Source organism: Sapajus apella, unplaced genomic scaffold (genome assembly GCF_009761245.1).
Source record: "Sapajus apella isolate SASKATOON/1434 unplaced genomic scaffold, GSC_monkey_1.0 scaffold199, whole genome shotgun sequence".
Lineage (NCBI taxonomy): Eukaryota > Metazoa > Chordata > Mammalia > Primates > Cebidae > Sapajus > Sapajus apella.
The window spans coordinates 926,546-951,095 of record NW_022437139.1 but is presented as its reverse complement, the minus strand read 5'-3'; the positions used below and the strand labels follow the sequence as shown (position 1 = coordinate 951,095).

The 24,550-nt window shown below is 45.6% G+C and overlaps 1 protein-coding gene across 4 annotated transcripts in view; it reads right to left on the bottom strand.

Moving 5' to 3' along the window:
- Positions 1-924: 924 nt before the first annotated feature.
- The window catches only part of LOC116543866 (zinc finger protein 429-like), a 785,602-nt gene continuing 761,976 nt past the window's right edge, over positions 925-24,550 (bottom strand). For 2 of the 4 annotated variants that reach the window (XM_032269811.1, XM_032269812.1), the window contains exons 2-3: positions 5,036-5,131; positions 925-2,655 (exon numbers count right to left, since the gene is read on the bottom strand). In XM_032269811.1, coding sequence (XP_032125702.1) covers positions 1,100-2,655; positions 5,036-5,069 — 1,590 coding nt within the window. In that variant the 5' untranslated portion in view covers positions 5,070-5,131 and the 3' untranslated portion in view covers positions 925-1,099. Of the gene's footprint in view, positions 2,656-5,035; positions 5,132-5,638; positions 5,766-6,497; positions 7,088-24,550 lie in introns of those variants that run through there. The other 2 variants (XM_032269810.1, XM_032269813.1) reach the window with 2 other exon arrangements.

Sequence of the window (24,550 nt, the reverse complement as noted above, 5' to 3'; positions counted from 1 at the left end):
CTCTGCCTCCCAAACTGCTGGGATTACAGGCAAGCCACTGCGCCCGGCCTCTACAAGGCTGTTTGACCGTGATTGCATTTACAACGCTCTTATTATCAACTCTCTGTTGTTAGGAAGTGAGCAGATATTAATGGCTTTTCCACAATTTTTAAAATTTGTACACCTTATTTCAAGTATTAATGGTTTTCTGTACAATAAGGTGTGGGCATTGGTTAGCAGTTCTGCCACATTCTTCACATTTGGGAGGTTTCTCTCTATTATGAATTTTCTTACGTTTAATAAGTCTTGAAGACCGGGTAAAAGCTTTGCCACATGCTTCACATTTGGAAGCTAGTATGAATTTTCTCTCTAGTATGAATTTCTTATTGTAAGGTTTATTGCCGAGGTAAAATGAGGAAACTGAGGCAAGTATAAGCAAATGAGAAGTTAATTTATTCAGCTTCCGGGCGAGGTTCTGTGGTCCAGGAAGGGGCCAAAGAAGTTGCACCCGGCTGTTTAGGTTATGGGGTTTTATGGGGAGAGAAGGCGATTGATTGGCTATTGGGGAAACAAAGCAAAGGCAATTTTATAGGCTGTTAGGAAGCAGGAAGTACCTGAAACTAGTTGCCATTGGTAGGCGGGCAGGACTTTGGGTAAGTGGGCCTCGATTGGCTGTTGGGGAAACAAAGTGAAGGCAATTTTCTTGGCTATCAAGAAGCAGGAAACACTTGGAGCTAGTGGTCATGGGTAGGCGGGCAGGACCCTGGGCCTTGATTGACTGTTGGGGAAACAAAGTGAAGACAATTTTATTGGCTATTAAGAAGCAGGAAATACCTGGAGCTAGTGGTCATGGGTAGGCGGGCGGGACCTTTGGTAAGCGGGCCTTCCGGGGGCATACAGAGCAGACTGCTACCAGGCAGGGTCTGATGGGGCTTCTTTAAAAAATTTTCCTGCAGGGTTTATCAACAGCGGGCTGGGGGTTAAATGCATAATTTAGTGCTGAATGTGGGCTTGGGTCTGGTATGCGGAGGCGGGTGCGGAGAAGCAGTGCAGCAAGGCCAGATAATGAGCTCGGGTGATGACATAGTTATCAGACGCGGAGAGAGATGGATGTGTCCGTTTAACCCTCTGCAAGGCAGCCGGCCTTACACTTATGTTGAGTAAGTTGTGAGGACCGATTAAAAGCTTTGCCACATTCTTCACATTTGTAAGGTTTCTCTCCAGTATGAATTTTCTTATGACTAGTAAGGTTTGAGGAGTGGGTAAAAGCTTTGCCACATTCTTCACATTTGTAGGGCTTCTCTCCAGTATGAATTTTCTTATGCTGAGTAAGTCTTGAGGACCGGTTAAAAGCTTTGCCACAATCTTCACATTTGTAGGGTTTCTCTCCAGTATGAATTTTCTTATGTCGAGTAAGGCTTGAGGACTGCTTAAAGGCTTTGCCACATGCTTCACATTTGTAGGGTTTCTCTCCAGTATGAATTTTTTTATGACTGTTAAGGTTTGAGGACTGTTTAAAGGCTTTGCCACATTCTTCACATTTGTAGGGTTTCTCTCCAGTGTGAATTCTCTTATGGCTAGTAAGGTGTGAGGACCGGTTAAAAGATTTGCCACATTCATTACATTTGTAGGGTTTCTCTTCAGTATGAATTATCTTGTGTCTAGTAAGTGTTGACGAACAGGTGAAAACTTTGCCACATTCTTCACAATTGTAGGGTTTCTCTCCTATATGAATTTTCTTATCTTGAGTAAATGTTGAGGAACAGGTAAAAACTTTGCCACATTTGTCAAATTTGTACGGTATCTCTCCAGTATGAATTTTTTTATGTTGAGTAAGTCTTGAGGGCTGGTTAAAAGCTTTGCCACATTCTTCACATTTGTAGGGCTTCTCTCCACTATGAATTATCTTATGTTTATTAAGAGCTGAAGACCAGTTAAAGGCTTTGCCACATTCTTTACATATGTAAGGTTTCTCACCAGTATGAATTCTTTTATGGCTAGTAAGGGTTGAGGACCAGTTAAAGGCTTTGCCACATTCTTTACATTTGTAGGGTTTCTCTTCAGTATGAATTATCTTATGGTTAGTAAAGGTTGAGGATATGCTAAAGGTTTTACCACATTCATCACATTTATAGGGTTTCTCTCCGGTATGAATTCTCTTATGGGTAGTAAGGGTTGAGTACCTGCTAAAGGCTTTGCCACATTCTTCGCATTTGTAGTGTTTCTCTCCAGTATAAACTCTCTTATGGTTAGTAAGGGTTGAGGACTGGTTACAGGCATTGCCAAACTCTTTACATCTGTAAGCATTCTCTCCAATATGAATTATCCTATGTTGAGTTAGTTGTGAAAGCATGCAAAATGACTTGCCACATTTTTTACATTGGAAAAGTTTCTTTCCAGTATGTCCTGTCTTATGTCTATCTGAATTTGAATATGCATAAAGAGGTTTAACATAAATATCACATTGATACATTTTGTTCTGGGTAGGTGTCAAACATTGGTGAGGACCAGTATAACCTCCTTTGTATAGCTTACAATTACCTACAGTTTTACAGCTTTTTCTTAACTGCAAATTCTCATGTCCACATTTATCATATCTCCTCAGTGTCACTTTTTGGAAAGAATCTTTTATGTCTTGCTCTGGCCAAAGGTCTTCGGCAAAATGAAAAAAGGTAACTAAAAAAAAAAAAAAAAAAAAAAAAAATAAAAAAAAACTTCACTTACTAGTCTCAGATAAAAATAAAATTTACAAATGTAACCTCTAAAATAATATAAACTACAGAAGGAACACGACATAGCAAAATACCAGACTCTAATTTATTCATAAACATATATAAATGTAACAAAGACATACTGACCAAAATATATTTGTGGATAATGTATAAATAAATGTGTGCAGTGACACAGGTGAATATGATGCAAAGAGTCACATAGAATAAAAAAAAAATTTTCTTTTTTTTTTTTTTGGGACAGAGTTTCGCTCTCGTTACCCAGGCTGGAGTGCAATGGCGCGTGCCCGGACTGAAAAAAAACTTTTCTGTTACGTTCACCCAACACAGATTATGATAGACCATATTTACCAAATGCCCTCTATTTACCTCAATATTATATTAGCATACACCTGTTCCCCAATTAAACATAGTGCCTTTAGAAATAAATTGCCAACTCCTTGTTTTGTTTTTAAAAGACAAGAAATAAATTGGCACATACCTCTTTATTTCTGGCTTCTAGGGATATTACCAGATGCTGGTTTTAGTTTCCCATGACATAAAATGCTAAAAGAAATAGTGGCATACATGGCAATGACAATTTGAGTCTGCTGAGACCAAACCGGAGAGACTGCAGTACCACAGATAGGGAACAGGTGTAGAAAGTGACTACTGACTATTAAGATGAAACATGAATACACTTTTTTTAAAAAAATAAGATGGGGATAGGCCGGGCGCGGTGGCTCAAGCCTGTAATCCCAGCACTTTGGGAGGCTGAGGCGGGTGGATCACAAGGTCAAGAGATCGAGACCATCCTGGCCTACACGGTGAAACCCCGTTTCTACTAAAAATACAAAACATTAACTGGGCATGGTGGCGCGTGCCTGTAATCTCAGCTACTCAGGAGGCTGAGACAGGAGAATTGCCTGAACCCAGGAGGCGGAGGTTGCGGTGAGCCGAGATCGCGCCATTGCACTCCAGCCTGGGTAACAAGAGAGAAACTCTGTCTCAAAAATAAATAAATAAATAAAATAAAAATTAAAATATTCTTTCAATCCATAGACATGAAATATTTTAAAATTTATGTCTTTTTTATTTCTTTCATTGCTATTTCTTTAATTGTAAAAACTTTTTACCTCCTTGGTTAAATTTGTTTTCAGAAATTTATTATTCTAACGCTATTGTAAATGAGATTGTTTTCTTCCTCTCTCCTATCAGACAGTTTAAGTCTATGGAACCGTAACTGTTTTGTTAATTTTATATGCTGCTAATATACTGAGGGCATTTATTACTTTATATAGGTTTTAATGTACAATATAAGATTACATGATTTACAAACAGCAACTTTTTACTCATTTGTTTTCAATTTCAATAACTTTTTTTTTTTTTTTTGAGATATAGTCTTGCTCTGTCAGCCAGCCTGGAGTGCAGCAGCACGACCTTGGCCCACTGCAGCCTCTGCCTCCTGGGTTCAAGTAATCCTCCCTGCCTCGGTCTCCCAAGCAGCTAGGATTACAGGCATGAGCCACTGTGGCCAGTGTATTTTCCATTGTTTCGATTAATTTTTATGCCACACACTTCCAGTGCTATATTAAATTAGAGGCATTAACAACAGGCACAACACAGTTTTGCATTGGTGTCTGTGAATTTGAAGAAGCAAACACCTCTTCAAGTTTTTACAATCTGGATTCGGGAGGTAAGGATCTTCTTTTCTTGGGCCCCCAGTGATGGGATGCCCTCTGAGTTTGTAGTGGAGAGGGGTTGGAGCTTGGTCACAAGGCTGCTGGGTCTGCACTAGGGTCCATCTTTAGTTGGCTTCTTACAAGGGCTTCGGTAGTTGTAATTCCCATTTTATTTGTTGACAGAATGAACATTCTTCAGGACTTTGCTCTGAGGGCAGACACTAAGACAGGTGTTTTTTGTTTGTTTTTTGAGACAGTTTCACTCTTGTTGCCCAGGCTGCAGTGCAATGGTGTGATTTCGGCTCACTGCAACCTACGCCTCCCGGGTTCAAGTGAATCTCCTGCCTCGGCCTCCTAAGAAGCTGGGATTGCAGGCATGTGACACCATGCCCAGCTGTTTGTATTTTTAGTAGAGATGGGGTTTTACCATGTTGGCCAGGCTGGTCTCAAACTTCCGACCTCAGGTAATTCACCCATCTCAGGCTCCCAATGTACTGGCATTACAGGTGTGAGCCACTGTGCCAGGCCAAAAATTTTTTAGAACACAGCTTTTCAGAAACTATTTTCTTTGAAACATAGCATCCCAAATCACATTGGAAGGACTGGCTTTCTTTTTGGCCTTGGGATCTCTCATCTGTGTTATCTGTTGTGTTCACTCTCACCTACCTGGGGGTTTATCCACCATCCCATGTCGCTTCATATTCCAGGGCTCTTTTTCTTTCTCTAGACAGGTGATCAGGTCTGGCTTAGAGACAGCAATACCTGTTTTATTAAAAATAAGGAATATGAATAAATCTTGCTTATATTCTGTAATTAACAATTTAGTAATGTGCTCTGTAAAGAGGATGTAATAGAATATTCTAGTAAATTAAACCCCAAATAGTAATTTATAAAAGAAATTTCTAAATATTTAGGTCATATTTTAAATTTGTAAGTTCTTAATTTCATTGCCCAGTACTACCTAATAAAAAATTGATTGTGGTAATCAGATTTTAAGGTGTGGGCAACAATATTTTAGGCCACTCAATTCCTGAAATTATCACTAATCAAGAGTACTTTATACAGATCAGCTCAAGAATATGCAAAGTTCAGGTGAAGATAAAACATCTTGAAGAAATTCTTTGCTATATGAACAAATCCCCCAAATTTTCTTAAAAACAGGAATCTGAAATTCATGTATGCAAAGCATAAATTAGCAATAAACATTCTACAAAGAGGAGAAATGAATATTAGGGTATATTAAGAATTGCATATTAAAGTTATTCTCACCCAGGAAGACCAGGTTTCTGTAGTTCTCTAACATCACATTCCTATATAAGTGCCGCTGTGCAGTGTCCAGGCATTGCCACTCCTCCAGAGAGAATTCTACGGCCACATCCATAAATGTCAAGGGTCCCTGAAACACACACACACACACACACACACACACACACACACACACACACACAGAGAGAGAGAGAGAGAGAGAGAGAGATAAACACATATCCCAAGTAGCCACGGGCAGAATTTTTTATTTAATTCAAGGTGAAATGAGATGGTAAAGAGAATTGGTTCTGACTTATACAAGTGACTGAAATTATTCAATAAACTAATTTTCAAACAGAAATATTCTCTAATATATTCTCTAACCTTGAGAAAACAGTGGCATAAGATCTACAACATCAGTGCATATACGACATTTTTCTTAATGAAAAAGTATAAAATTTAGGGCATGAAGACAAATATACACCTTTTTTTTTTTTTTTTTTTTTTTTTTAAGCGGGAGTTTCATTCTTGTTACCCAGGCTGGAGTGCAATGGCGCGATCTCGGCTCACCGCAACCTCCGCCTCCTGGGTTCAGGCAATTCTCCTGCCTCAGCCTCCTGAGTAGCTGGGATTACAGGCACGTGCCACCATGCCCAGCTAATTTTTGTATTTTTAGTAGAGACGGGGTTTCACCATGTTGACCAGGATGGTCTTGATCTCTTGACCCCGTGATCCACCCGCCTCGGCCTCCCACAGTGCTGGGATTACAGGCTTGAGCCACCGCGCCCAGCCCAAATATACACATTTTTGATACTATGTTTAGATGTTACAGAATGAGTTGTGTATATTTTTCAGATCAAAAAGACGCTGTGTTAGAATTTACCTCTCAAATTTTAATGTGTTCAATGAACTGAAGATTTTGTAAATGCAGATTATTTTTCACCAGTAATGCCAATATTTTTGACCCCAAAAGAATATTTTATCAAACATCCAATAGTGTAAGAACCTGTAGCTTTTCCCAGTTTTTTTTTTTTTTTTTTTTTTTTGTACTGTAAATAAAGATGAGAGCTTTCACTTTCCAAAGACAGATACATGCAAAGAAAACCTAAGGAAGGAGGGCAGGGCCAGATTAAATGTGATGGTTTATACACATCGACTGCATATAGTTGTTAATAAAGAAAAAATAATCAACTTTAGAGCAAAAGAGTCCGTCAGAGAGCTCTTTAAGCAAGTTAACCATTAACATCAACTGCACTAAGACAAATTTTTATAATATGCTGGTGCACACAGAAAGACACAGCTTCACTGATGTGACATTGCTCCACAAAAGTAAATTACAGTGTGAATTTTAACCATAAAGAAACATCAATTTTATTCGAACTATAAGATACAGATATCTCATGTGTTCGGTAATTTTTTTTTTTTTTTTTTTTTTTTTTGAGATGGAGTCTTGTTCTGTCGCCCAGGCTGGAGTGCAATGGCATAATCTCAGCTCACTGCAACCTCTGCCTCCCAGGTTCAAGTGATTCTCCTGCCTCAGCTCCTGAGTAACTATGATTACAGGCATCCAACACCACACCCAGCTAATTTTTGTATTTTTAGTAGAGACAGGGTTTCACCAGGTTGGTCAGACTGATCTCAAACTCCTGACTTCAAGTGATCCACCCGCCTCGACCTCTCAAAGTGCTGGAGGCCTCGACCTCTCAAAGTGCTGGAATTACAGGCATGTGCCACTGTGCCGGGTCAAGTGTTCTGTAATTATTTTTTTTTTCTTTTGAGACGGAGTTTCGCTCTTGTTACCCAGGCTGGAGTGCAATGGTGCGATCTCGGCTCACCGCCACCTCCGCCTCCTGGGTTCAGGCAATTCTTCTGCCTCAGCCTCCTGAGTAGCTGGGATTACAGGCACACGCCACCATGCCCAGCTGATTTTTTGTATTTTTAGTGGAGACGGGGTTTCACCATGTTGACCAGGATGGTCTCGATCTCTTGACCTCGTGATCCACCCGCCTCAGCCTCCCAAAGTGCTGGGATTACAGGCTTGAGCCACCGCGCCCAGCCTGTGTCCTGTAATTTTTAATAGTGACTTTAAGTAATCTTTTTTTAGCACTCTAGAGAGGTTTCTCCTAATATATATTTTTAGAATTTTCTGGGTAATAAATGTCATCCTGTTTAAATAAGCATTTTAAAAATCTTGTTCTGCATAAAGCCAATGGAGAACACAGATGGAACCTCAACATTACATGTTCTCCGTCTTTACTGAGGACCCCAGCTTTCCCCAGTAGAAACCTTGATATTCACACCTCATGTTCCACGGTCACAGGGAACATTTTTAATATTGCAGATTATAAATTCTTGGTGAGAATTCTGCATGGCATATAAAAAGCTATGGGATAGGGAAAGTAGAGAAAGATCTGGTACGTAGGAGGGAAATATTTTTCAGAGACCCTTGACTATTATAAGAATTTTAAAAAGTAGTTAAAACACACTCATTAGGGAGGAAAAACACAAGGAGAAGCAAAGGCTTGCAAGTGCTAAATGCATGGCATTCCAGGAGGCAGAGTGGACACAGCTCTCGATCTGGGACATGATTCGCTGAAAAAAGTCACCTTTTATTCTTACTCCCCTTTCTCTGAAATTCCTGCTCAGATGAGATTCTCCAAACAAATTTACACCTGTATCTTGAGAATATGCCTTTTAAAATGTCAGCACCACCCCTCCACCTGCTACCACCACACCCACAGGCAAGAACCAAGACTTGCAGAAAAAGTCCACCTATTTCTCTTCTTTGTAACACAAGAGATTCAGGAACAAGGCACTGCTCCAGGGAGATACGTTTCTTCTTTCCTGTCCTCAGGTGCCCCACCCTGCCACAGACACTAGCAGGTTCTGCTACAGTAATGGTCATACGGACCACACTGCCCTGTCCCTACCAATCCCAAACACAACAGGCCCTGTGACTACCCTTCAGCGCAAAGCTGGAACTTAACTCTCATGAATGTGTCTTGAAGCTTTCATACTTGATTCTGGCCTCACCTTAAGAGTCCCCATGAGGCACTTCAGTAAAACAACATGAATACTTCTACGCAGAACCAGTGGAAAGGGCACAAGTAAACAGATTTTTGCAAATTGGACAGGGAATCCTAATTCGAAACCTCGGCTGATAACCACTTAGCAAAGCATTGCCTCTCAAGCTTTAATGAGCTTATAAATCACTTGGCAATGTTGACCCTGTTCTATGTAATGTAATTCTGAAGGACTGAAAAGGGTCCAGATTGGTGTTTTAAACAAGTCCTGTCCAGGCTGATGTTGCTTCCACCACCACCACCACCACCACCACCCCGCCCCCGGCCCCTTATTAGGATTAATTAGAGAAAGCAGGCACAGCACAGAGTCCCTTACACTCAGCACTCTTGTCCCAGCACAAAAACTTCTGATACAAATGAGACAGCTCATCTGTGTACTAAAGTATCACATTCTTTGCTGTATGACAACCTACCCTGTGTTAGCCTGACTCTTAGCTGAGAGATGTTCAGACTCATGTTAGCTTCTTGAGCTGGACAGACTCCAAGTTACTTTCCTCACTTGCCTTCCTTTCTCTCCCCCTTTCCCCTGAGCACGTAGCCACATTAAGCTGCTGCCAAGCAGACCCAGCAATGCATTTACCAATAAGATACCGAGTCAAGCGGTACCAGCAGCCCCTGGGAATGCAGATGTTAAATACCCAGAGCCCCCATGTCTATGAGTTGCATGTCTTCTGTAACGGCTTAAGACCCTGCACGTGGTACTGTTACTTCTTATGTACTAGTTTATCTTTTAACTTTCTGTTTGCTCTGCTTCTGTGAAAAATTGCTTCAACTAGGTTCCCCTCCCTTTTCAAACTAGCGTATAAAAAACCACCTAACTCTTTGGGGCCGAGAGAATTTTGGGCGTTAGCCGTTTCTCCGTTGTTGGCAATAAAGGACTCAACTCAATCTCAGAGTGTGGCGCATTCCTTGACTCGCTTGGGTACAACATTTAGAGGCTGCAGTGAGATATTCACCCCCGGGACTGACTCGGTCTCATTCCAGGCTCCCCCAGACTAACAGCGGCCTATAGGGGAGGCGCCCCCTAAGACGTTCCAGGGCCCATAGCCACCGCCATCTGAAGGGGAACGGATCAACTGCCAGTGTGCCCACCAAATTCTGTTCCTGAGTCCTCTGTCTCTGGTCCCAGGAAGGTCCTGACGAGGGTCCTCACTCACGACTGTCAGCGCTCCAGGACGCTGGAGAGCGGAGTCGCAGTTTCTGTTAGTGAGCATCTCTGTTAAATTTGGTCCCTCTCTCTCCCCGCACCCGTCTTGTTCATTTTAGAGAGATCTCTATCTTAGGATGTGTATAAAAAAGTGCAATAAACTCTGTGTGAGTGAGTGGGTGTGGAACTCAGGGGTTTGCGCCTGAATCTCCAGTCTGTGGCTCCACAGTGAAAATTATGGAGTCCAAGTGGGCCCTCACCTGCGGTTCCGTGAGCCAAGCCTGATCTGAGTCGGGGGTTTACACCGACATGCTGATGCCAAGAGGCGCCTAAGTCTCCTTAAGGAGTGCGGCCAGTTGGGCATCTGAATGACCCCAATATGGGGCCCCTCTCTTTTGTCTGTCCTTATATTGCCATAAGCGGTTATACATACCTAAGTCTTTTATCCTGTCTGTCCCTAATGTCTGCATTTGAATGTCCCATGTCGCTATTGTCCGAGGTGACTGAGAGAGAACTTCTTTAAGGTTCTCAGTGTGAACTCCGTATCTGAGGAGGTCAAATCCCTCATTTGCTGGTTGGGCTGACCATCCCAGTCCTACTTTTTCTGTCAAAAACAGATCAGGTGTTGTTATGGGAAAAATTGTGAAAAATATCCGACTTGGAATTTCTGGCATCTTTACGGTTGTTGGTGCCTGGACTGTCACACTCCACGCCCCAACGACTGGTCTGATTTCCACGCAGGCCAGTGGTGGATTCAAAACAGCCACCTGGCCGACCTCCTTGCCCAGCTTTTCTGTCATCCCGTAACTTTCCCTGCGCCCTTAAATAAGGCACTGTGCAGGAAGACCGACGCCTAAAAAGCCCTGCTCCTTCTGCACTTTTATTACATTCCCTCGTGGCTGTTCTCTAATCTTCGGGAAGATTCCAGTGGCCCTTTTCCGCCTCAACCCCATCCTCTACCCGGTACGTCTCATTCTGTCCGGCCTCTTTAAGAAAACCGGAGCAGCGGTGCTGAGCCGCGGCAGTGCGGCTGGCTGCAATTTAAAAGTGCAGTTTGTTCCTGCGGGAGCCTGCGGGGTGGAGCTGGCGAGCACTGCCCCCAGGGCCTTTCGCTCCCTGATGGCTGGGAACTGCCCAGCCCCAGGAACCGGGAACCCGGAACTGCAAACTGGCAACTGGGACCACCCGCAGCTCAGCTGTGCAGCAAGACACAGCAGGGCCGGAGAAAACAGCGGAGAGGGGCAAGGTACAGCCCGAGCCTGCAGGGACCCCGGGAGCGCGGCGGCCTGGTGCTGGGTTCTGGCAGGCCCCTCCGGCATTGCCCAGTCCCAGGCAGCAGTGTGAAGAGCCTCCCCAGGTGGTCTGCCTTCTCCCCATAACTCAAAGCTTAAGGAAACCCTATGTGGCAAAAAACATTGGCTGTAACCCTATTCCTACTTCTTCTGGTTGTAATAGTCCTAGCTTGCCGATTCTCCAGGCCCCCAGGCCGTGAATATTTCTGTCTGCGCCGGGTTTAATATTTCTGCTTAAACCTTGTCAGACTGCCTCCAAAATGGGAAACTCTTCCTCCAGTCACCGACCACAAAACCTTCTCCAATGTACGTTAAAGAACTTTTCTCTGGGCTTCTCAGACAATTACGGAGTAGGTCTTAAAAGGCAAACGCCAGACTCTCTGTAAGGTAGAATGGCCAAATTTTGGAACCAGGTGGCCCCCAGAAGGGTCACTGGACCCCACAACAGTTCAGGCTGTGTGGCAGGTCGTCACTGAGAAGCCCAGACATCCTGATCAGTTTCCTTAATCAATGGCTAAATTTGGTCTGGAATCCCCCTCCATGGCTCCACTCATGTGCCATTCATAATCCCACCTCCAAGGTCCTTTTGAGCCAAACGTCCTCCCTGCTCCACCCCTGGGCTCCCTCTGCTCCCCCTGTTCTGCCTCCCTCTGAAGAAGAGAACTCTCTTCTCCCCCGGCCTCTGCCCTTTAAATCCTCCTACTCCCCAAGGATCCCCTACAGTTTATTCGTTGTCACCTCCTGTGGCCCCTCCGCTGAGCCATTGTCTTCTGCTGTCTCTCCACCTATTGCCTCTTGGCTAAGGCCTCGGTCAGAAGAAGCCACCCCACTCCTCCCCTCCAGGGAGGCACCGCCACCGTCAGGTAGCGAGCGAGCGTTCTGCTCCCTTTCTGGTTTATGTTCCCTTTTCCACCTCTCACCTGTACAACTGCAGGGCCCCAGAATCCTCCTTTTTCTGAGAAGCCCCAGGTCCTAACCGAACAGATGGAGTCTGTGCTCCAGACCCATAGGCCCCCTGGGATGACTGCCAGTAACAACTCCTCACTCTTTTCACCTCTGAAGACAGGGACCAAATCCGAAGGGAAGCCAGAGGAGGAAGCCCGAGACCTCCTTGAGCAGGTTTTTCCGTCTACTCGACCTGAGTGGGACCCCAACACTGCGGGGGGAAGAAGGGCTTTGGAAAATTTCCACTGGGATCTCCTTGCGGGTATTAAGGGAGCCTCCCGGAAACCTATAAACTTGCCTAAGACACCTGAAGTTGTCCAGGGAGCGCTGTTAGAGCGCCTCCAGGCGGCCCATCGAATTTACACCCCGTTTAATCCAGCGGCTCCGGAAAACAGCCGTGCTATTAATTTGGCATTTGTGGCCCAGGCAGCTCCTGACATTCAGAGAAAGTTACAAAAACTGGAGGGATTTGCTGGAATGAACATTACTCAACTTTTAGAGACAGCCCAGAAAGTTTTTAACAACCAAGAAGCTGAAAAGCAAAAGCAAGCAGCCCAAGCAGCCGACAGGGCATCAAAAAAGACAGGTCCGTGAGTTTCTGGGTGCCGTGGGGTACTGCCGCCTGTGGATACTGGGGTTTGCTGAAATTGCCACGCCTCTGTACACAGCTACAGGGGGAAATGGCCCGCTAGTTTGGACTGACACAGAAGAACAGGCCTTTCAAAACCTGAAGAAGGCACTGACTGAAGAGGCCCCTGCTCTAGCCCTCCCAAATATCTCAAAACCATTTCACCTGTTTGTTCATGAGAGTCAGGGAGTCGCTAAGGGGGTACTCACTCAGACTTGGGGCCATGGCAACGCCCAGAAGCCTATCTGTCTAAAAGACTAAACCCTGTAGCCTCCGGGTGGCCGAGTTGCCTGTGAGCCGCCACAGCAAGCCTGGTCCAGGAAGCTCACAAACTGACCCGGGGCCAGCACTTAACCCTCACCGCTCCCCACGCCGGTAAAACGCTACGCCGCGCCACTGGCCATCGGATGTCAAATGCCCGAATACTGCAGTCGCGGGGCTTACGTTAAACCAGCCTCGTTTAACTGTCTCCCTCACAAGGTGTTTCAATCCAGCTACTCCAGCCCCGATCCAGACGTCGCCGCACCTGTCCATGACTGTCAGGAACTGCTGGAGACCACGGAAACTGACCGACCTGATCTCCAGGATGTTCCTTTGGAAAAGGCGGATGCCACTGTGTTTACGGGCGGTAGCGGTTTCCTCGAGCTAGGACTGCGAAAGGCGGGTGCGGCTGTCACCACGGAGGCAGACACACTATGGGGCCCAGGCACTGCCAGCGGGTACCTCTGCACAGAAGGCTGTTAGTAGCCCTCACTCAAGCCCTCCAATGGGGTAAGGACAAATGTATTAACATTTATACTAACAGCCAATATGCTTTTGCCACAGCGCACGTTCATGGGGCCATCTATTGGGAATGTGGGCTACTCACTTCAGCAGGAAAGATATTAAAAACAAGGAAGAAATTTTAGCCCTGCTCGAGGCTGTTTGGCTCCACCTACAGGTGGCTGTAATTCATTACAAAGGACACCAGAAAAAAAAAAAAACAGCTGTTGCCAGGGGAAACCAAAAGGCAGATTCTGCAGCCCGCAAAGCTGCTGCATTCCCGGTTACCCCATGAACCCTGCTTCCAGCCACCTCTTTCCCACAGCCTAATCTCCCCGACCTCCCGACTTACTCCTCTGAAGAAGAGAAGCAAGCCTCAGATCTTCAGGCCAATAAAAATCAGGATGGAGGCCGGGCGCGGTGGCTCAAGCCTGTAATCCCAGCATTTTGGGAGGCCGAGACGGGTGGATCACGAGGTCAAGAGATCGGGACCATCCTGGTCAACATGGTGAAACCCCGTCTCTACTAAAAATACAAAAAAAATTAGCTGGGCATGGTGGTGCGTGCCTGTAATCCCAGCTACTCAGGAGGCTGAGGCAGGAGAATTGCTTGAACCCAGGAGGCGGAGGTTGCGGTGAGCCGAGATCGCGCCATTGCACTCCAGCCTGGGTAACATGAGTGAAAATCCCGCTCCCAAAAAAAAAAAAAAAAAAAAAAAAAAAAATCAGGATGGATGATGGATCCTCCCAGACTCCAGAATCTTCCTCCCCGGGCCCTTGGGGAAACTTTAATCAGCTGCCTCCATTCTTCCACCCACCTGGGAGGAATGAAGTTGGCCCAGCTTTTAAGGAGCCGTGTTAAAATTCCGAACCTCCAGGACTTAACTGGCCACGTGGCCTCCCAATGCAGGGCCTGTGCACAGGTGAACGCCAAGCAAGGTCTGAAGCCTGAATTGGGCCAACATCTCCAAGGATGTAGCCCAGGAGAGAGGTGGGAAGTTAACTTTACTGAAGTAAAACCACACCAGGCAGGGTGTAAGTACCTCCTGGTGCTGGAAGCCACCTTTTCCAGATGAACTGAGGCATTTGCCACCAAGAACGAAACTGCCACTATGGTAGTTCTTATACTCAATGAAATCATCCCTCAATATGGGCTGCTGTCGCCACAGGGTCTGATAATGGACTGGCCTTCACTTCATGCATAGCTGAGTCAGTGAGCAAGGCGTTAAATATTCACTGGAAACTCCATTGTGTCTATCACCCCCAGAGCTCTGGACAGGTAGAACGCATGAATTGTACTTTAAAAAGTACTCTTACCAAATTAATACTGGAGACTGGTGAAAACTGGATAAGCTCCTTCCTTTAGTCCTTCTGAAAGTTAGATGCACCCCTTACAAGGCGTGATTCTGTCCGTTTAAAATCAGGCATGGGAGGGCCTCACCTATCTTGCCTAAACTAAGGGACACCCAGTTAGCAGAAATATCCCAAGCTAACCTCTCCAGCAGGTTCAAGACACCATCCAGCCACTCGTCCCGGGAGCACACCCTAATCCAGCTCCTGAGCTGACTGGGCCCTGCCGCCCTTTCCGTCCTGGTAACCTGGTGTATTCAAAAAGTTTCAGAAGGACTCGTTCTTGCTTGGAAAGGACCTCGTACCGCCATCCTCACCACACCCACAGCCCTGAAAGTTAACGGATTCCTGCTTAAATTCACCGCTCGCATCAAGAAGGCCAAACCCCCACACTATGTTGGCTTGGGAGTTAAAGTTGAGTTTAACACTGGCCCTCTTTTTGGTCCTGCCCGTCCCCATTCTCTTACACTAGGGGACGTTTCAGGAAATGCCTCCTGCCTAGTCAGCGAGGGGTATAAACTATCTACTTCTCCCTTTCAGGCTACCTGTAACCAGTCTCTGCTTATTTCCCTAAAACCTTCAGTCTCCTATCAGGCACTCACAATACCTGGCTGGCTTGCACCTCAGGCCTCACCCGTTACATCAATGGGACTGAACCTGGACCTCTCCTGTGCATGTTAGTTCATGTGATTCCTCAGCTTTACATGTCATGTGATAACCTACGCTTTGTTAGCCTAACTGACTCTCTCTTAGCGGAGAGCTGTTCAGACGTCATGTTAGCTTCTTGAGCTGGACAGACTCCATGTTAGTTTCCTCACTTGCCTTCCTTTCTCTCCCCCTTTCCCCTGAGCACGTAGCCAGGTTAAGCTGATGCCAAGCAGACCCAGGAATGCATTGACCAATAAGATACCGAGTCAAGCGGTACCAGCAGCCCCTGGGAATGCAGATGTTAAATACTCAGAGCCCCCATATCTATGAGTTGTATGTCTTCTGTAACAGCTTAAGCCCCTGCACGTGGTACTGTTACTTCTTATGCACTAGTTTATCTTTTAACTTTCTGTTTGCTCTGCTTCTGTGAAAAACTGCTTCAGCTAAGATCCCCCTCCCTTTTCAAACTAGGGTATAAAAAAACCACCTAACTCTTTCTTCCGGGCCGATGGAATTTGGGATGTTAGCCGTCTCTCAACTGCCGGCAATAAAGGACTCAACTCAATCTCAGAGTGTGGCACGTTCCTTGACTCGCTCGGGTACAACAGCTGGCTCTTTAAAGTTTACAGAACAGGTGGCCTACTTACTTAAAGAGTCAAAGTGGCCGGGCGAGGTGGCTCAGGCCTATAATCCCAGCACTTTGGGAGGCTGAGGCAGGCGGATCATGAGGTCAAGAGACGGAGACCATCCTGGCCAACATGGTGAAACCCTCTCTCTACTAAAAATACACAAACTAGCTGGGCATGGTGGTGCTTGCCTGTAGTCCCAACTACTCAGGAGGCTGAGGAAGGAGAATTGCCTGAACCCAGGAGGCGGAGGTTGTGGTGAGCCGAGATCTCGCTACTGCGCTATAGCCTGGTGACAGAGTGAGACTCCGACTCAAAAACAAAAACAAAAAAACCTCAAAATGGAATGGACTTAATCACGGCAGACAGGAGGTAGGACTAGATCGCAGCTCTGACTCACAGAAGTGTGCAAATATGAATTTTTTTGCTCACAATATGAATTTTAGCTCCAGATTGACTGCAAGAACAAACCAGTAATCCCTAGAGGACCCACAGACCCTCTAAGGAAGCAGACTGTTCCTGCAGGACCTGGAAGACACTCCAATACTGTGAGTGCCCCAGCTGCAGAAGTGGGAGAGGGAGAGCCTCCTCTCCTGAACACATGCCCCCACTAGAGAAACTGAAGGTCTGTTTGCAGGAGAAGGTTCCGACCTCACCTGGAGCTGAATCAGTTTAGAGAGCGGAGTAAAATACAGGGGTAGTGGCAGCAGCAGAAGGCCCAGGGAGCTCACTGGGTCTCCAAGCATGCAACACCTGCCTGGCAGGCACCACAGGGATCCATCGGGAGGGCAGCCGAGGAGAAGGGGGGAAAACTCCACAGAGAGAAGGAAATTCCCAGCTAAACTTACTAACAATTTGAATGGGGCAAGAAACCTCTTGGCCAGAACTTGGGGGAGGGTGCAAGCCCAGGGTACAGCCTCCACAGACAGGAAAAGAACCAAGCCTTTTTTCCCCCCAGCTTGGAGGTAGGCAGCTGGGGCAAGTTCTCAAGCCCCAATAACCCACCATCTGGAAACAGACTCAGGGCTGTTGGTGGGTGGCACGGTGGGAGTGAGACTGGCCCTTTGGTTTGCATGGGAGCTGGGTGAGGTCTGTGACTGCCAGCTTTCCCCCACTTCCCTGACAAGCTGGATGTCACAGCAGAGGCAGCCATAACCCTCCTAGATACGAAACTCCAGTGACCTAGAAATCTCACCCCCATAGCCCACAGAAGCTGCAGCAAGACCCTCTGAAAAAGAGTCTGAGCTCAGACATGCCTAGCCCTGCCCCCACCTGATAGTCCTTCCCTACCCACCCTGGTGGCGGAAGACAAAGGGCATATCATCTTGGGAGCTCAGGGCGCCATTCACTGCCAGTTCCACTCAGTATTACCACAGCTGATGCTCTGAAAAACGCCACCTCCTGGCAGAAAGCCAACTAGCATAAAAATAGAACATTAAGCCACCTAAGCTAAGAACCCTCAGAGACCAATTCACCCCCTGCCACCCCCACTGAACAGGAGCTGGTATCCATGGCTGAGAGACCCATAGACGGTTCACATCACAGAAGTCTGGGCAGACAACCCCCAGTTTCAGCCCTGAGCGGGGTAGACTTGCTAGGTGGCTAGACCCAGAAGACAGAAAACGATTACTATAGTTCAGCTCACAGAAAGCCACACCCATAGGAAAATGGGGAGAGGGAACGCCTTGTGGGACAAAAAAATCTGAACAGCCTTTATCCCTAGACCTTCCCTTTGACAGAGCCTACCCAAATGAGAAGGAACCAGGAAACAAGCCCTGATAATATGACAAAACAAGGCTTGTCAACATCCCCAAAAACTCACACTAGTTCACATCAACGAATCCAAACTGTAAGGTCTTTTAGGCTGACTGATGGTGCCATTGACAGCGACCCCCACAGCACCTAACGAACTTGAGACATTCTTCTATTTGTTTCTTATTTCAGCCCCAACTGATAAGGCCATTGGACCTGATATTAGAAAATTTAAAGTAACTAGAAGATCATGAAAAGCCAAAGAATGATCAACCCTTGTGGCACCTAACTTGAGACATTCTTCTATTGTTTCTTTCTTTTTTTTTTTTTTGAGACAGAGTCTCCGTCACCAGGCGCCAGGCTGGAGTGCAGTGGCGCGACCTCGGCTCACTGCAGCCTCCGCCTCCCAGGTTCAAGCAATTCTCCTGCCTCAGCCTCCTGAGTAGCTGGGACTACAGGTTCATGCCACCACGCCCAGCTAATTTTTTTGTATTTTTAGTAGAGATGGGGTTTCACCACGTTGGCCAGGATGGTCTCGATCTGGACCTTGTGATCCGTCAACCTTGGCCTCCCAAAGTCCTGGGATTATAGGCGTGAGCCACTGCTTCCCGCCTCTATTGTTTCTTATTGCGGCCCCAATTGACAAGGCCATTGGACTTTGTAACTGACCTTGGCCAACCTTGTGACTCCAGACCCTACAACCCCCTCCCAGCTTGCAAAATACCACCCTAAACTGTAACTTCCATAACTTTCCACTGCTTACTCCAAACCTGTAAAACCAACTCCTGGCTGGGCGCGGTGGCTCATGCCTGTAATCCTAGCACTTTGGAGGCCAAGGCGGGCGAATCACCTGAGGTTGGGAGTTCAAGACCAGCCTGACCAACATGGTGAAACCCCATCTTAAAACAAAAAACAAACCAACTCCTATTCCTCTGCCCTCTGCGGATTCTCTTTCTGGACTTAGCTCGCCCACACCAGGGTGAACAGCCATGTTGCTCACACAAAGCCTATTCGGGGTGGGGGTGGGGGGGGTCTCTTCATTCAGAGCGCCCGTTTTAACACAAACCAAGAAGAAATCCCTGATTTGCCTGAAAAATAATTCAGGAGGTTAGTTATTAAGCTTGTCAGGGAGGGATCAGAGAAAGAAGAACCCCAATGCAAGGAAATCCAAAAAACGACACAGGAAGTAAAGGGAGAAATATTCAAGAAGTAGACTGCTTAAAGAAAAAACAATAAAAAATTCAGGAAACTTTGGACACACTTTTAGAAATGCGAAATGCTGGCTGGGCGTTGGTGGCTCATGCCTGTAATCCCAGCACTTTGGAAGGCTGAGACGGGCAAATCCCCGGAGGTCAGGAGTCTGAGACTAGCCTGCCCAACATGGTGAAACCCTGACTCTATTAAAAATACAAAAATTAGCTGGGCATGGTGACGTCTGCCTGTGAGGAGGGAGACCCAGGCATTTGGAACCCCCTCCCCCTCTGTCATCCACTGTGCATCTCAATAGAAGAGAGAGCAGGCCAGCTGGCGCCTCCCGAATATCCTTCCTGAAAACAACAGGCTACGTCTTGAGGAAACTTCAGAAGGCACTATTTTTACTTCAAACAAGAACAAACCAGAAACCTTTTCACATGTGAGTCCTAAAACTGTGAACCAGAACCCTTTCATATGTAATTCCTGAAACTATGAACTTAAGATTCGTCCACATGTAGCATCTAAAGTATAAGTCTATATAAAGGCTGAACCTCCCTTTGTTGGACGAGTTTTGCTATTAGGGACGCATGCCAACAAAGCTCCCAGCTGTAATGCAAATTCCTTCCTCCTGTATCCAGTGTCCGAGAGATCCTTTCCCGTGGCCGCTCCTGCTACACCTGTAGTCCTAGCTACTCAGGACGTTGAGGTAGGAGAATCCCTTGAACCCAGGAGGCGGAGGTTGCAGTGAGCCGAGATCGCGCCACTGCACTCCAGCCTGGGTGATAGAGGAAGATTCCGTCTCAAAACAAAGAAGAAATGCAAAATGCTCTGGAATGTCTCAGTAATATAATTAAACAAGTATAAAAGAAATTCAGGGCCGGGCGCGGTGGCTCAAGCCTGTAATCCCAGCACTGTGGGAGGCCGAGGCGGGTGGATCACGAGGTCAAGAGATCGAGATCATCCTGGTCAACATGGTGAAACCCCGTCTCTACTAAAAATACAAAACATTAGCTGGGCATGGTGGTGCGCGCCTGTAGTCCCAGCTACTCGGGAGGCTGAGGCAGGAGAATTGCCTGGACCCGGGGGGGGGGGGGTGCGGGGAACCGAGAACCCCCCCTTTCCCCCCCCCCCGGGGAAAAAAAGGCAAAACCCCTCCTCAAAAAAAAAAAAAAAAAAAAGAAATTCAGAGCTCGAAGACAAGGTCTCAAAGAAAAACGCAATCCAACATAAGCAAAGAAAAAAGATTAAGAAAATATGAACAGGCCGGGCGCGGTGGCTCAAGCCTGTAATCCCAGCACTTTGGGAGGCCGAGGTGGGTGGATCACGAGGTCAAGAGATCGAGACCATCCTGGTCAACATGGTGAAACCCCGTCTCTACTAAAAATACAAAAAATTAGCTGGGCATGGTGGCGCGTGCCTGTAATCCCAGCTACTCAGGAGGCTGAGGCAGGAGAATTGCCTGAACCCAGGAGGCGGAGGTTGCGGTGAGCCGAGATCGCGCCATTGCACTCCGGCCTGGGTAACAAGAAAGAAACTCCGTCTCAAAAAAAAAAAAAAAAAAAAAATATGAACAGGGCCAGGAGTGGTGGCTCATGACTATAATCCCAGCACTTTGGAAGGCCAAGGCGGATGGAGTTTGAGACCAGCCTGGCCAATGTAGTGAAACCCCGTCTCTACTAAAAATACAGAAATTATCTGAGTGTGCTAGCACACACCTGTAATCCCAGCTACACAGGAGGCTGAGGCAGGAGAATCCCTTGAATCCGGGAGGTGGAGGTTGCAGTGAGCCAAGACTGCGCCACTGCACTCCAGCCTGGGCAACAGAGCTAGATTCTGTCTCAAAACAAACAAACAAAATTATAAAATATGAACAAAGACTCCAAGAAGTCTGGGATTGTGTTTAAATGACCAAACCTAAGAATAATCAGTGTTCCTGAGGAAGAAGAGAATTCTAAAAGCTTGGAAAACATATTTGGGGCAATAATTGAGGAAAACTTTCCCAACCTTGCTAGAGACCTAGGCATCCAAATACAGAAGCACAAAGAACACCTGGGAAATTCATTGCTGTCATCAGGTTAACCAAAGTTAAGACAAAAAAAAAAAATCTTAAGCGCTGTGAGACAGAAACACCAGGTAAGCTATAAAGAAGAACCTATGAGATTAACAGCAAATGTTTCAGCAGAAACCATACAAGCTAGAAAGGTATGGGGCTCTACATTCAGCCTCCTCAAACAAAACAATTATCAGCCAAGAACTTTGTATCCAGCAAAAGTAAGCATCATACATGAAGGAAGGATACAGTCTTCTTCAGACAAATGCTAAGAAAGTTTACCAGTACCAAGCCACCACTACAAGGACTGCTCATAGGAACTCTAATTTTTGAAACAAATCCTGAAATACATCAAAACAAAACCTCTTTAAAGCATAAATCACATAGGAACTATAAAACAAAAAACCAACAATGAATACAATGGTACTTCACATGTCAATACTAACACTGAATGTAAACGACCTAAATGCTCCACTTAAAAGATACCAACTGCAGAATGAGTAAGAACTCACCAACCGGGCCTGGCACGGTGGCTCACGCCTGTAATCCCAGCACTTTAGGCGGCCGAGGCGGGTGGATTACCTGAGGTCAGGAGTTCGAGACCAGTCTGACCAACATGGTGAAACCCTGTCTCAAAAAAACAAAACAAAACAAAAAAAACTCACCAATCAACCATTTGCTGCCTTTAGGAGACTCACCTAAAACATAAAGAAATCACATAAACCTAAAGTCAAGGGGTGGAAAAAGGCATTTCATGCAAATGGACACCAAAAGCGAGCAAGGGTAGCTATTCTTATGTCAGACAAAACAAACTTTAAAGCAAAAGCAGTTAAAAGAGGCAAAGAGGGACATTACATAATGATAAAAAGCCTTCTGCAAAAGGAACACGTCACAATTCTAAACATATATGAACCGAACACTGGAGCTCCCAAATGTAATAAAACAATTACTAATAGACCAAGAAAAGAGATAGCAAAACAGCAATAGTGGGTGACTTCAGTACTCCACTGACAACACAAAACAGGTCATCAAGACAAAGCAAACTAAGAATCAATGGATTTAAACCGTATCTTGGAACAAATGGACTTAACGGCCATATACAGAATATTTCATCCAACAATCACAGAATACCCATTCTATTCAACAGCACATGGAATTTTCTCCAAAACAGACTACATAATAGGCCATAAAATGAGCCTTGATAAATTTAAGAAAATTAAAATTATATCAAGCACTCTCTCAGACCACAGTGGAATAAAACTGGAATCAACTCCTAAAGGAACTTTCAAAACCAGGGAAACACATGAAAAGTTAGTCACCTGCTCGTAAATGAGCATTGGATCAAAAATGAAATCAAAATAAAATTTTTAAAATTTGGCTGGATGCAGTGGTTCACGCCTGTATTCCCAGCACTTTGGGAGGCTGAGGATCACCTAAGGTCAGGAGTTTGAGACAAGCCTGGCCAACATAGTGAAACCTTGTCTCTACTAAAAATACAAAACTTAGCTGGGCGTGGTGACAGGCACCTGAAATTCCAGCTACTTGGGAGGCTGAAGCAGGAGAATCATTTGAACCCGGAAGGTGGAGGTTGCAGTGAGTCGAGATCGCACCACTGCACTCCAGCCTGGTGGACAACAGTGAGATTGAGTCTTAAAAAAAGAAAAAAATTGGCCGGGCGCAGTGGCTCAAGCCTATAATCCCAGCACTTTGGGAGGCCGAGGCGGGTGGATCACGAGGTCAAGAGATCGAGACCATCCTAGTCAACATGGTGAAACCCCGTCTCTACTAAAAATACAAAAAATTAGCTGGGCATGGTGGCACATGCCTGTAATCCCAGCTACTCAGGAGGCTGAGGCAGGAGAATTGCCTGAACCCAGGAGGCGGAGGTTGCAGTGAGCCGAGATCGCGCCATTGCACTCCAGCCTGGGTAACAAGAGCGAAACTCCGTCCCCAAAAACAAAAAAAAAAAAAAAAAAAAAAATCAACTCAAGATGGATTAAGGACTAAAATCTGAGACATGAAACGATAAAAATTCTACAAGATAACACTGAAAAACCCCTCCTAGACACTGACTTAGAAAAAGATTTCATAACCAAAGAACCCAAAAGCAAATGCAATAAAAAACAAACATAAATGCATGAGATCTAATTAAACCAAAGAGCTTTTAGCAAAAGGAAGAGTCAGCAGAGTAAACAGACCAACCCACAAAGCATGAGAAAATCTTCACAATCTATACATCTGGATGAAGAACTAATAGCCAGAATCTACAACAAACTGAAACAAATCAGTAAGAAAAAAACAAACAATCCCGCCAAAAGTTGGCTAAAGGACATGAATAGACAATTCTCAAAAGAAGATATAAAAATGGCCAACAAACATGAAAAAATGCTCAACATCTCTAATGATCACAGAAATGGAAATTAAAACTACAATGTGATACCACCTTACTCCTGCAAGAACAGCCATAATCAAAAACTAAAAAAACAGGCTGGGCATGATGGCTCATGCCTGTAATAGACTAAGGCAGGTGGATCACCTGAGGTCCAGGAGTTCGAGACCAGCATGGCCAATATGGTGAAACCCCATCTCTACTAAAAATAAAATATTAGAAAGGCATGGTGGCGCACATCTGTAGTCTCAGCTACTCGGGAGGCTGAGGGAGGAGAAACGCAACCCAGGAGGTGGAGGTTGCAGTGAGCCAAGATTGCACCATTGCACTCTAGCCTGGGCAACAGAGCGAGACTCTAATCCTAACCTAACCTAAGAAAAACTTAAATCCCAGAGTGTAATTTTAATTTTTTTTTTTAGCTACTGCCCTATCAATTTTATAACATACACTAATAAGCAATTTAAACAAATCTCTTAAGGTTTTCTACGGTAATTTTATTATAAGATAAATATGTATTCTTAGCAAGGTAAGAAGAAAAGAATTAATAAAAACTCTTTTGTCCATAAATATCCCTTCAGCTGATGACATCAGAAGTGTGAGACATGGCAAGGTCTCTCTTCAAACAGCCTGCTCAACCTTTTATTCTTTAATTCCCAGTACCTCACTCTTTCTCCTTTTCTTCTAACTTTACTACGTGTCCAAACATGCCACAGCACCAGTATGTGGCGTTATTGGCCCCAGCTCACATTCCTTTCCTTATTTAAAGAAAGACTAGGCCGGGCGCGGTGGCTCAAGCCTGTAATCCCAGCACTTTGGGAGGCCAAGGCGGGTGGATCACGAGGTCAAGAGATCGAGACCATCCTGGTCAACACGGTGAAACCCCGTCTCTACTAAAAATACAAAAAATTAGCTGGGCATGGTGGTGCGTGCCTGTAATCCCAGCTACTCAGGAGGCTGAGGCAGGAGAATTGCCTGAACCCAGGAGGCGGAGGTTGTGGTGAGCCGAGATCGCGCCATTGCACTCCAGCCTGGGTAACAAGAGTGAAACTCCGTCCCAAAAAAAAAAAAAAA